We start from the raw sequence: 13,000 nt of genomic DNA, 5'->3' as shown, positions 1-13,000 counted from the left end.
TGACAAGTGCTCGTGCACGCGCGTGGAGAAATGTCGGCTTGTTTCGCCAACGTAACAAGCATTACAGCTGGACAAGAAAATTTGTACACGATGCGCGTACGGAGCCTGTCAGGGAGAGGATCTTTCACGTTGAACAAGTTCTTAATTTTAAAGGTAGAATAAACAAATTTGATGTCGATGGGTTTGCAGAATCGATTGATTAGCTTGCGCACCCTTTGTTGTGCAACACCCGAAAAATGCCCGATGTAGGGGATCTTGAAATAGCGCTTGGGCAACTCCTGTTTCTCGACACCTGTTGAAGGTCGTGTGTCGTTCCCTACTACTGCTCTCGTGACATAACGGTGGAGTAACACGTCTAGTACATGATCGGGATAGAGATTTTTACGCAAAATAGTAAACAAATTCTGAATATCATTGTGAAAACCCAATCACGTGTTGTTGATCTTAAAGGTCCTGTCAATGAGCGTTTTAACCAGCCCCATTTTGTAGCAAAGGGGTGTAAAGCTTAAAATTGGTAAGCAAGCCCGTGAAGGTCTTTTTGCGGTATACGGTGGTGACAGGGAATTGTGGGGATTTATTGTTTAATAGCACATCAAGAAAAGGAAAAATCTGGTTACTCTCCCTCTCCATAGTGAAATGAAGATTAGGATGTTGATTGTTAATGAAATTAAAGAAAAGGTCAGCATCCCGTTCCGAGTTGAAAAGGCAAAAAGTGTCGTCCACATAACGACGGTAAAATAAAATACAGAAGTTGAACGAGACTTACCGGAAGTTGAAGTTCGACTGGGATTCCACTTTTGTCACCATACACAGAGGGATTACGTGAGATAGCATTGCGCCTGCGTGAACTCAGTCTTTAAAGCACTAGCCATGTGCATCGTAGGAAGTAAGTAACAGGGTGGGTCCAAGGGAGGGCATGTAATCCCTCTGTGTATGGTGACAAAGGTGGAATCCCAGTCGAACTTCAACTTCCGGTAAGTCTCGTTCAACTTCTGTATTCCACCTTGTCACCCACAGAGGGATCACACGAGACTTCAAAGACAGATGCACAGGCTAGTAGTAAATAATTTCACACAAGTGAACATATTACTGCAAAACTTTATTGGCAAACATGTCTTCCACAATCTTTTTGTCATAGAATTTAGCAAAGGTGGATTCTGACTTCCATCCAGCCTTGTCAAGAATATCTGCTAATAGAACATCACTCAGCTTTGCCTTAGAAGTTGAAGCTGACCTTGTGCTATGAGGCTTGAAAATGTTAACATCAATGCCTGAACTTTGTAATACAAACTTAACCCAACGACTAATCGTGTCTCTAGACACTGGACCGTACGGTTTAACATAACTTAGCAACAGTGGACTACATGAACGAGTCTCCCTTGCAAACTTTGTTCTTGTCAAATACTCCTTAAGAGTGGTCACAACACAAAGTCTTGGATCTGTGAATGATTTAAGTTCAATCACAATACCCTTGGACCCTGGTTTGGACTATTTAACATGCTCTTGAAGTCTGAACACTATAGAGGAGCCAGAATCTATCATGCTGTCCACATTGAGAAAAAGAAGGGATTGCCCCCTTTGAGCAGTGACTAGAGCTAATAACATTGTGAGCTTCAGAGTTAAACTCTTGAGAGAAATCTCATTAACAGGGGACAAAGTCTTTAAGTAATCAAGAACTTGGTTTACATCCCAAACTGCTGTATAACGAGGCATCGCTGGGCGAGATTCAAATACTCCCTTTAGAAACCTAATAACTAAAGGATGTTGCCCAACTGGGATACCATCTATTGAAGGGAGTATTGAAGAAAGTGCTGAACGAGCAGTATTAAGGCTACTATAACTAAGACCACTGTTAAATAAAGTCAGTAGAAACTCTATGACTTGGGCTAAAGAGGGACGAACTGTACTAATCTGTTCTCTATGACAGAAGTCAAGCCATTTTTTGTAGTAGGATTGGTACTGTTTAGATGTGCCTTTCCTCCACGACTTGAGGATAATCTTGGTAGCTTCTGCAGAAATGCCTTGCTCCGTAAGGGATTCCCCGATAACTTGCATGCAATTAGTTTCAGTTTGCCCTCCATGGGATGTGGTTGACTGGGCTTGCTTGGAAGATACAATGTCCCTCTTGTCACTGGTAACAGTCTGGGCTTGTCGACCAAAAGACTCATCAGCTTTGGATACCAAGGTTGGGTGTGGAATTTCAAGTCTTGCGACCTGATGGTGGAGCTGAGGTTATCCCAAATCAGTTGGTTAACTCGAACTTTCGTCAAACCTTCACAGTTTTCCGGCTGCGGATATTTGTCTATCTTCTCCTGCAGCCGTTCTTCTAACATGCCGTCTCGCACGAGACGCGTCACAATTTTAGCGAGCTCTTCATGGATGGGAGGTCCCGTCTCCTCCGACTTCAGGTCATTTTGAACAGTTTTGAGGAAGTCTCCCACTGATTCGTCGACTTCATGTTGCTTTCCATTGCCATGTTCTTTGGCATCAGACAAAAGGTCATTGACCGAGGCATCAACATCCATCTGCTCGCTCGGTGAAGACGATTTTCCCGCCTTCTGGCTGGGTTTGTCTTGTGAGGGGTTTGACAAGTTATTGTCGTTTAAGTCACCCTCGGTGACCTCCTCACACACATACCTCTCAAGGGTTTGTGTTAGGGCCGTGGTCAACGACTCGGCCATCAGGGAAAAGCCTTGTTCCATAGATTTTTGCAAAGCACTGATCTGAGCGCTTGCCATGTCTTCATCGTGTTGACGGGAGTCAATTATGACCTTTTTCCCGTCTTTATCATTGCCGCGTCTCGAAGACTTGGAAGGTCTCTCTCCTGGTACCGGGTGTATCTCTACATAAATTTCTTTCGATGTTTTAGTAGGCGAATCAGGCGGCATTGTGTGTGGCAAAAACCAAGTTTTCGCAGGACAGAAAAGACAACCGTTCACAACGAAGGCAACAACGCACTGAGTTCACGCAGGCGCAATGCTATCTCATGTGATCCCTCTGTGGGTGACAAGGTGGAACCTGGGAATCCCTGTACTGTTCCACCAAGATCTTCTCGTGGTGACCAATGAAAAGATTAGCAAGAACGGGGGCTAGGGGGAACCCATGGCTACACCATCAACCTGATCGTAATATGTGCCCTTGAAAATGAAATGGGTTTCAGCGGTGGCAAATAGGAAAAGTCTTTTCAGGTCAGAAGTGCTTAGTTTGATGCCAGGGTTGTCTTTGGTAATGTAGTCGACCGCCAGGTCTATACATTCACTCAAAGGAATGTTGGTAAACAAACTTTCCACATCAAACGAAACCATAAACTTCCCCTCCATGGACAAGCCGTTAATTTCACGAACAAAAGTGAACGTGTCAGATCTTCTTTAACTGTTAGGCGTATAAATACTTGAAATTTAACCGTTAGCCGTAAAAACCACTACCCCATTGAAACCCTCCTATAATGCAGCCCATAGTGCACGTCCGAGGAAAATACCCTGGTGGATAGTACTCTTCCGTGAAAATAATTCAATATGATCTTTGAACTGGCCAGCGGAAGAAAATTTAATGGTGAAAAATAAAGACAATAAAGTGTTTATGTCTCGGAACTATCGGTCAGATGGTCGCCCCTTAGAAATTTGTTGTTCTTAAAACTAGCATAGCTTCGCCTCTCGGGCAAATATTAATTTTAAGTACATCAAATTTCCGCGGGGGTAACTACCATCTCATAGACATTTCGAGCTCATTATGTAATTGTTAAGTAGATAGTGAATAGCCTAGGAGTGTGCGGTTGTTAACAGAATGTCCGCCGCTTTTTTCTGTTTCCGAAGTGTCTGTGTAGAGAACTTAGAGGCGAATCCAAAAAATACAGAAGTCTCAACGAAATATGCCGGGAATGACGATATTTTACGGTAAGAACATGAATTTTGAATCAAATGTAAAGCCATCCAGACAGAAACAAACACAACTTGCTATAATACTTCAACTAAAAATAGAAACATAACGGGAAGTTTGGGAGAACGAGAGATGCTGAGGGAACACGAACCGAAAGCGAGTGGTTCCAAAGCGTTTTCGAGTTCTCCGGCCAAAACTTTTACAAGTTTTTCTTAAAAAAACGGTTGAAAACACTTTCTAAAAACACTGCGCAATGCCCTGCGCAATAAAGGGACAAAATCACTCGCTTATTTTGATTATCAAAACGTAAATTCTCTTTGCTCGTGTCATCTTCATATCAACAGCTCGAAGTATGGAGTTTCAAAGCGATCGATCGCTTTCGATCTTTCCTACAGAATATTTTCTAACTGAAGGCACAAAACAAGACAAAAGATAGTAAGATATCCGTTCTCTTATCCACCGTAAATCTATCAACTCTACAAAATAATGTGGGCTTTCCCCGGGGGGGTATTCCCAGAAAAATTGGGTGGGGGTGTGCAGCCCGCTTCCCAATACCCTTACCCTATTGATGACCTGACCCTTAAATCAAAACCGTGTTTCAGACCTGCGTTATAATTAGTTCCTTAGTTCAGACCAATGTTAAATTATCGTAAACATAATTTGTGAAGGGCTTTTGTTGTTTTTCTTTTCGATGATGACGAAAAAGTGGCTTCTTCTTAAAAACATATCCACATCAAGGCTAGAGTGTAAAAACCATACCCTATTTATGACCAAAATGGCCAAAATCAGCTAAAATTGATACCCTATTTATGACCAAAACGGCTGAAAAACCATACCCTTTGGGGTCGTACAAAGCTATATAGCTCATATAAGAGACGCCCCCCTGCGGGCGGGGAGGGCTTTCTTGCAGTCTGTTGCTAGTTAACGACTACAGTCTAAAGTACGATACACGATACAATTTTTCGTGCATGAAATCAACAACGGATGGTTTATTTATTTAAAAGAGGCTTTTAAAGTCAGTAATCCTTTGTTCTGATCCGTGTTTGAGTGACATTTATCAGCGAGAGTTAAAATGGGTTCTTCAGGTCACATTCCTGAGATTCAGTATCCAACAATGTTCCACTATGATTGGTTCGCACAACGGAAAAGATTATTCACAAACAACCGATTCCAAGAAGAGCTAAAATAAGAAAGTCACAAGACTTCATTGTTTCGAGTTGAGTTCCACGAAACCCTTGCTTTCCTCGCTTGTTTCTGAACACGACATGGATATCAAAACGTTGCTTCATAATCTCCGCGAAGAAGTGTCTTGCTCGGTGTGTTCCGACATATTTACCGATCCAAAACATCTGCCATGCTTACACAGTTTCTGTCTACACTGCTTGAAACAATGGCATAGGACGAGCCATGGCTGCGACACCATCAGATGCCCAAAATGTCAAGCCGTTAGCAGAGTGCCTGAAAGTGGCGATCTCAAAGATCTTCCAACCAGTTTTTATCTCAATGGCTTGATTGATGTGCTGGCAATCAAAGAGTGCAAAAGCAGCCCAGTAAAATGTGGAAATTGTGACAAAAAAAGCTTCGAAACTTCTTACTGTTTCCACTGTTGCATATTTTATTGTCAAGGGTGCGTAACTGGACACAACATCATGCGAAGCAATAAAGATCACCATGTTCTGGCGCTCAAAGACTTTCAAGACAAGGACTATGAAGATGTGTTAAAGCGGCCTGTGTTTTGTCCTAAACAGGGACATACGGAAGAAGAACTGAAATTCTTTTGCAAGAACTGTGAAACGGCAGTTTGCCAAACTTGTGTCACATTAGGCCACAAAAGCCATACAATGAACTTAATCCAAGAAGAAGCAGAAACACAAAAGATTCAGATGAAATCAATGGTTGAAACACAGAGGAACAATTTAAAAGCAAAGAAGAACATCATTCGTCAACTTGATGAAGACTACGCTAAGCTCATAAAACAAGGCGAAGACGTGAAGAAAGATGTTCAAAAAATTGTCCACAATTTGATTGCTGTCATTGAAGTGAAGAAACAAAATATTTTCTCAGCCGTGGATAATCAAACAAGAAAATCGCTTGAAAGTCTAACAAAGCGTAAGACCAAGATCGAGGAACAAATCCCGGTCATAGAATCATCGCTAGAAAAGGCTGAGAAACTTTTAACGCGAGATATAAACGCTGAAGTTGTACAACTCAAGAAGTTATTGGAGAGGATCTTCAAAGGAGCTGATCAAACCGAGCCAGTTGATGGTGACTCTGAAGGTCTTCTAGTACGTTTAACTTTCGCGGAAAATCAAAAGCTGGTAAACATTGTAAACTCCAAAGAAATTGGTTCTTTGGAAATTCTGCACCAAACAAAAGCAAGTCAGTGCATTGCTGAAGGCAAAGGACTCGAGGAAGGAACCGTTGGAGGTGAAGCACAATTTGTTCTGACGACAAGAAACGCTCAAGGAAGACAGTGTTACAACAAACATGACCGTGTAACGGTAGAAATCAAGGATGAACAAGAACTAGAATGCGCGACGGAAGTACGAATAAATGACAATAAGGATGGAAGCTACAAGGTTAGCTATTCTCCAAAAGAACAAGGCAGATACAAAGTGACAGTAAAAGTAAACGGAGGACATGTTCTCGGCAGTCCTTTCACTGTTAAAGGACAACCATTTCAGGTCAGACCTGTTTTATCTTTTAGAAAGGAAGGTTCCACTGCTGGGATGTTTCAGAATCCCTGGGGGGTGGCGGTGAATGCCAGGGACGAGATAGCTGTAACTGATCATTTGAACCACAGAGTTCAAATCTTCAGCTGTGATGGAAATTGCTTAAGATCCTTTGGTCGAGAAGGTAACAAAAACGGAGAATTTAATTGTCCGAGGGGAATAGCATTTCATAAAAATGGAAATATTTTCGTGGTTGACAGCGGCAATGCTAGGATCCAGATTTTCAGTGGGGAGGGTGAGTACGTAAGTTCGTTTGGTGAGAAGGGAAACCTTGATAGTCAGCTCTCTAATCCTTGTGGTTTATCTGTAGACAGTGATGGTAATATCATCGTTGCTGATACAGGTAACAAACTGATTAAGATCTTTTCTCCTGATGGCAAGTTTCTAATGAAGATAGGTGAGCAGGGCTCTTTTAGTTCTCCTATCCACTGTGTTCAGTGTGATAGATATCTTATAGTGTCAGACTACAAAGAACATTGTCTGAAAGTTTACGACAGGAATGGCAACTTTCGGTACAAGTTTGGAAAGCAGGGTGGAGGGGACGGGGACTTTAACTGTCCCTTTTGTTTGTCATTGAACAAGTCAGGACACCTGATGGTCTGTGACACAGATAATCATAGAATACAAGTATTTCAACTAAATGGAAAGTTTGTTGGTAAGTTTGGAACAGAAGGAAGTAATTTAGGAGAGTTCAAATATCCATTTTCTGTGGCATTTCAAAGTAATGGCCGAATTGTTGTGTCTGACCAAAGTAACCATCGTATGCAGATATTTGAGTGAAACGATGTCTTCTCCAACTTATGATAAGTGCCATTATTTTGTTCCTAGAGCATTAGGTTTAGCTGATGATGAAGAAAAGAAATTCAACCACAAAAGGACAAAATATTACTATGTCCGTGAATCCAATGTAGAAAAAGGTGATTAGTTTGTCAATTTTACATTGAAACTTAGGAGGAAAAAAATCAATGAAATTTGCACTCTTTTTGTAAGCAGTACAGATGGATGAAAATATTCACGAGCTCAAGATAAATTTTTGACAAGTATCCATTATCTAAAATGTTCAATATTCCAAGTTATGATTTTGAGCTAGTATACAATTTTCAATATTCCACCTTTAAAACGCTTGAACAATATTTTGCCTTTCAAAGATATAAGACATCACGACATTTGATGTTTTATTTTGCTATATTTTTCACTAGGTGATTTGACAAGCAGTCTGCTATAAGGATTGTACTTAATTAGTCAGTTGATTAAATTACCAAATTTCTCAGCTTAATTAATAAGCTGATATATCCATGGTGATATTGTTTAATCAATTTTAGTAGTATGTTTGTATAGAGGTGTACAAGACCTCTGAATATACCATTGAAGTCTCAGCTAAAAATTGTAAATTAAAAACATAGGAATATACTGCAATGATGCTCTTGAAGATTTCCTTTAGGGCATGAAAAAATATTTTATTTTGTATAAGAAATAAAATAGCCTGGTGTGAATAATTTAATTTGCATAAAATTTGTTTTCCTATATTTTGAGCTTGAGGTTTCTATTGGCTGATAGTCAGCGAGAGACGAAGCTCTAAGCCAACTCAATATCGAGGTCAATAGAAACCAAAAGTGAGTTGTCTAACTGTTTTAGCAGAACCCACTGACCAATCTGTCAGACAAAAAATGATCTTTATTACAAAAACTCCACGAAAACACGAAGTTGAAGCCATTTTCTAAGATTGACCAGCTCCCAGTGTCATCTGTCGATCTTTTGACAGTCCCTGTGTATAGCCAATCACATTGCATGTTTACCTGATAAGTGATCAGAGGTAATGCTATTTACAGTTCGTCTTGCTTACATAATAATTTTGCCTATTGTTTTACTAAAAATAAAACGTGAGGAAAAAGTTTAACCTCCTTATTGAAACAAATAAATACATGTAGTTTCTAGCTGATTGAAATACTTGTATAATCTTGGTGTGAAATTTTTAATAAAGAGAGTTTGAGTTTCAATTGAAGTTGCTTAATGCTTTGTGTATATAACTTTTGCGTAGATACTATTTTGCATGCTGTTCTACATTTTTCAAGACTTCTGTCCTGATAGTAATAAGAATATGATTATCTGTTTCGTAAATTCAGAAAGGGGGCACTTGTTTGAAAGACTGCGCTTAATCAAACCATTACAGTAACACGGTACATGTACATACTCATAGGCCCTAAAATACAAGATAAAAACCATGGCTACAGTATTCTTGTAGAGAGAGCTTGATCATGCAACACTTTACAGACATTCCTTTTATCTTCATCTGGTTCTTGGCTTAGAAATTTGTTCGTATGAAGATTCTGGTCACCAAAATAATACTGCAATGAGAAGATTTAACAAAAACTTAAGATACAGCAGGATCAGCAGAGAATGAAGTCAATAAATACTTAAAATTAATTTTTCTTATAAGAAACAGACATAAAGTTATCTAAAATATACAGTGTAGATATACAGTATCTATGTTAAAGAAGTTAACATTAGTAAGAGTTATTATTTGTGACATGTTGATCGGTCAAGAAAGAAAAGTAATTAAATAAAAGATGAACAGACCACAGACATGCATAATTCTTCCAGTGGTTTGATCTGCACATGACCAATAGAATTTACGACAAATTATTAGTCTGATACAGACTACTATAATGATAAAAGGGATCTACACTTATTCGCATTTCAGCAAAAACATAACCCAGAGATTGACTTGCAGTATTCCCTTCATCTCACTGGTGGGAAACAATTCCCCTGGTGAAGAGCGCCAAGATCTGCAAAGCGGGGATTCCATTTAACAAATAGATTCCATGTTGCTGTACATCTGTTCAGTAATAGATCATAGATTAAGTCAAAATGTGGTAAGAACAAAAAAAGTGGCACACAAGCCATTTGGCAATTGTCACTGTTACTGATGTTCTTACCACATTTTAACTTCATCTGCATGTGATCTATTAATAAACACATGCACAGTAACATGGAATCTACTTGTTCTTAATAAATAAAGAAACAAAAAAAAGTGTTTTATGGTAAAGCTATCATGATTCATTCATAATAACTTTATCAAGCCCGCTCATCCCCTTCCAGGCATTTGACAGACATTTGAAATGTTGTAGCTGCCCACCATGGGGCATTTGCTCCCAAACGGCCGCCCATGGGTGGGGGCATTTGACAATTTACTCAACTACAAAGAATTATATCTAAATTAGTACTTTTTAAAAACAGAAGCCCACAAAATATCAAACACCAAAAGAATGTTCTACATATTAATTCTTTTTCTGACATTTAACCCATTTGAAACTAGCTCATGCCCCATAACGACCCCCAAAAATTCTTGTTGGTCTTCCACATCTCATGCGAGAGAATCAAGGAGAGAAGGGAGTGTGGTGTGGGTCGTTGGTTATGAAAAAAGGGCCTAGAAGGTTTTATAGAAACCTTCAAAAGTAAGTTATTGACATATTTATAATAAACATGGATCATATTTTCGTTTGAAGAGATAAGCATTCTCTCAATGAGTTTTCTCTGCAAACATCATCTTTGCAAGTTTGTCTTTGTCTTTGCCGTCAGACCAGTGTGTATTACTAATACTTTTGACCGTATTTGAGTCAGTTTCAATACCATTTACACAAAAAAACATGAGTGAATGAAAAACAGGCAAAATCAAATTTTAACAAGCTACAGTATTTACCAAATAGAAGATGCTTTTTCACATTATAAAGTCAAACCCCTATTAAGCGGCCACTCTCAAGGAAATGGGAGGTGGCTACTTAATAGGGGTTGGCTGCTTAACCCATTGACTCCCATGCCGGCCGTAACCGGCCATGAGCGAGCCTTGGCCTTTCTTCCACTTCTGACGTCATCAGCTTTGACCAAAATTGGCATCAGCTATGCTCAACTTCTGCAGGAGGAAAAGATCTTTCCAGTGATACCCAAGATCAGAGTGATCAGCTCAATGGAACCTAAAATATGCACAAAAATGCTGAAAAAGTCGAGTGAAAAACCCAGAGCAAAATTTCCTGCGACTACGCATGGCTACTCCATGGTAAAAATTGAGTGTCTCGATGATGCTTTCTCAGAATTTTTTGAACTGGAAGCAAGCCCAGTAGAAGGTCAATCACTGCAGCAAAAAGAAAAGAAAAGGAGAAAAAGGAAAGGCGAAAAAAAAATAACAAAATCGAAAAGCCTAAAGATGTAGGTCACTTTCTTGACCAAAAACTCAAATCTCAAAATTTTGATTTCTGCGCATGCCCGAGCAAAAATGTAGTAAAACACCATGCTAGTGGAAAGAAAGGCATGCTGTCATGTCGCAAAATAATGCCTTTTTGAGTAGATTGGAGTTAATTTGGCCCATATCCAGCCTGAAAATCTCCAAAATGTCCAAAAAATGTGGTTTTGGCAAAAAAGGTCCAAGAGTCAATGGGTTAATAGAGGTTCATCAGGAATTATCACAAAACTTAGTTGAAATTTTATTCCATAACAAACATGCTTGTGACTTCTGATGCATTTTAAGACTATATATCACTGTTTTCCTGATTCACTTGTCACAAACAAACTGAATCCTTTAGAAATCTTGCCCTCTACACTGAAGTTATAATTTTTTACCATTGGGTTAATTGCTTTGTGAACTAAGAATCACATCAAACAATCATAGTAAACATTAGTGGCCGTGGCTGCTTAATAGAAGTGGCCGGTCAAAAAGGGTTTTATTTATGTACAGTGATTTACTGACAATAACTTCAGAACTTTGAGAACTGGCTGCTAAATAGGAGATGGCCGCTTAATAGGTGGCCACTTAATAGGGGTTCAACTGCACTCACGAGGACATGGCAGTATTGCTATACAATATAATTTTGACACTATCCCATGGGTGGGGCATGTTGAATGCCCGTCACATGCCCAAGGGGGGGGAGGGGGGCAGGGGCAGGAGGGGGACATGAGTGGGCTTGGAATTGACAAAGCCATTAAATCCAGAGAAACTATACGCAAAATGTAGGGCTGCAATCTTTAACTTGAAGGTGATGAAGGTGAATTGACTGTCATAGCCATTTTGTGAAGATGACTTAGTCCTTAGCAGCTTTGTCAGAACAAAGACTTGATCGAGGCCTCACTCAAAACATCAGCTTTACAAAATTACCATGGTGATCAATTTACTTGACATGATATTGATAAATAGCAAAGTACTGTAAAGTACATGTAGTTGGTCCTATTCTATTCATATTCAATTACTGCTGATCGCATATGAGAAAAGATGTGACAGAAATCATATGCATCCTGTAGTTAAGTGCGGTCAGTGTAAAATGCAGACTGCAGACTGCAGACCGGGGGTAAAATGCAGAGCGTTAAATGAAGACTGCAGAGACAGGAGTAAAAATGCAGACTGCAGACTAAAGACTTTTTAAGTATTCATCGTGTTATTTCCATTATCAAGCACTAACCATAGACAGGGTTATTTTTAGGCTAATCACAGTGCAATTTAACACTCTAGTTTAGCCTGAATATCACTCAGGTTAGCCTGATGATCATTCAGGTTAGCAAAAATAATGCTCCAGTTAGCCTGTTTACGGTTAGCTCTCAATTATTGTTTTCTTCCAAATTTTTACTATCAGGAATTTTGAAGGATTGATTGAATGAAGAAAATGATGGCGCGATTCGGTTAAAAAGACTACAGTCTGCAGTCTGCAGTTAATTTTACCCTCAGTCTGCATTTTACCTCCGGTCTGCAGTCCACAGTTTTTGTTTTCCACTGACTGAATTAAGTGTCAGGATACACTGAAAGCTTGCAAAAGCTGATGATGTCAAAACAAGCTTAATTGTCTGACATCAGCATCTATGAAGGAGGGAGTCATTTTGAGTGAAATTGTTTTGAAACGTGAAAATGAAAAGCTTCCAACACATATCAGTTTTCAAATATCATAGGTATGCCACTGAACTGTAGCTTATTTAGCAGGTCTTAGTACATAGCTTGATGCAGGACGTAGCATGTCGATAATTTCGACAGTCGATAAAAATCGATTGTTGTCGATCGAATTCGATACTAATCAATCGACAAATATCAGATGTCAATAAAAATCGATCTCACGATTTCTTGTGATAATCGACTTTGATTGACTTTGATCGATTTTGATTTTTAGTTTTTTATTCACCTTTATTGCCATACGGATTTATTTTAGAGTTGTTTACACTTCCATAATTTCGTGGCCGATTGAAAAATGTGTCTGCATTTTTGTCGATAAAATCGATAATCAGTTGAAAATCTTGTGAGTATCGACTTTTATCAGCAAATTAAACTTGTCGATTGACAATTATCGACAAATATCGAGTACTATCGACTTATCGACTTATCGACTACGTTTTCGATGATCGACTTTGATCGACATGTT

At 39.3% G+C, this 13,000-nt stretch overlaps 2 protein-coding genes across 2 annotated transcripts; one reads left to right on the top strand and one right to left on the bottom strand.

Moving 5' to 3' along the window:
* Positions 1-112: 112 nt before the first annotated feature.
* LOC145476511 (uncharacterized) lies at positions 113-3,857 on the bottom strand. The gene has a single exon (XM_081455392.1). The coding sequence runs from the start codon at positions 2,886-2,888 to the stop codon at positions 1,887-1,889; it is 1,002 nt and encodes a 333-aa protein (XP_081311518.1). The 5' UTR covers positions 2,889-3,857; the 3' UTR covers positions 113-1,886.
* Positions 3,858-3,876: 19 nt separating this feature from the next.
* Positions 3,877-11,292, top strand: LOC145476510 (E3 ubiquitin-protein ligase TRIM45-like). Its single transcript, XM_081455391.1, has one exon. It carries the CDS (start codon positions 5,142-5,144, stop codon positions 7,386-7,388), a length of 2,247 nt encoding a protein of 748 aa, XP_081311517.1. The 5' UTR covers positions 3,877-5,141; the 3' UTR covers positions 7,389-11,292.
* Positions 11,293-13,000: the final 1,708 nt, after the last annotated feature.

Source organism: Orbicella franksi, unplaced genomic scaffold, assembly GCF_964199315.1.
Source record: "Orbicella franksi unplaced genomic scaffold, jaOrbFran1.1 SCAFFOLD_769, whole genome shotgun sequence".
Lineage (NCBI taxonomy): Eukaryota > Metazoa > Cnidaria > Anthozoa > Scleractinia > Merulinidae > Orbicella > Orbicella franksi.
Note: the sequence above shows the minus strand (reverse complement) of the source record. Positions and strands in the feature narration are given on the sequence as shown.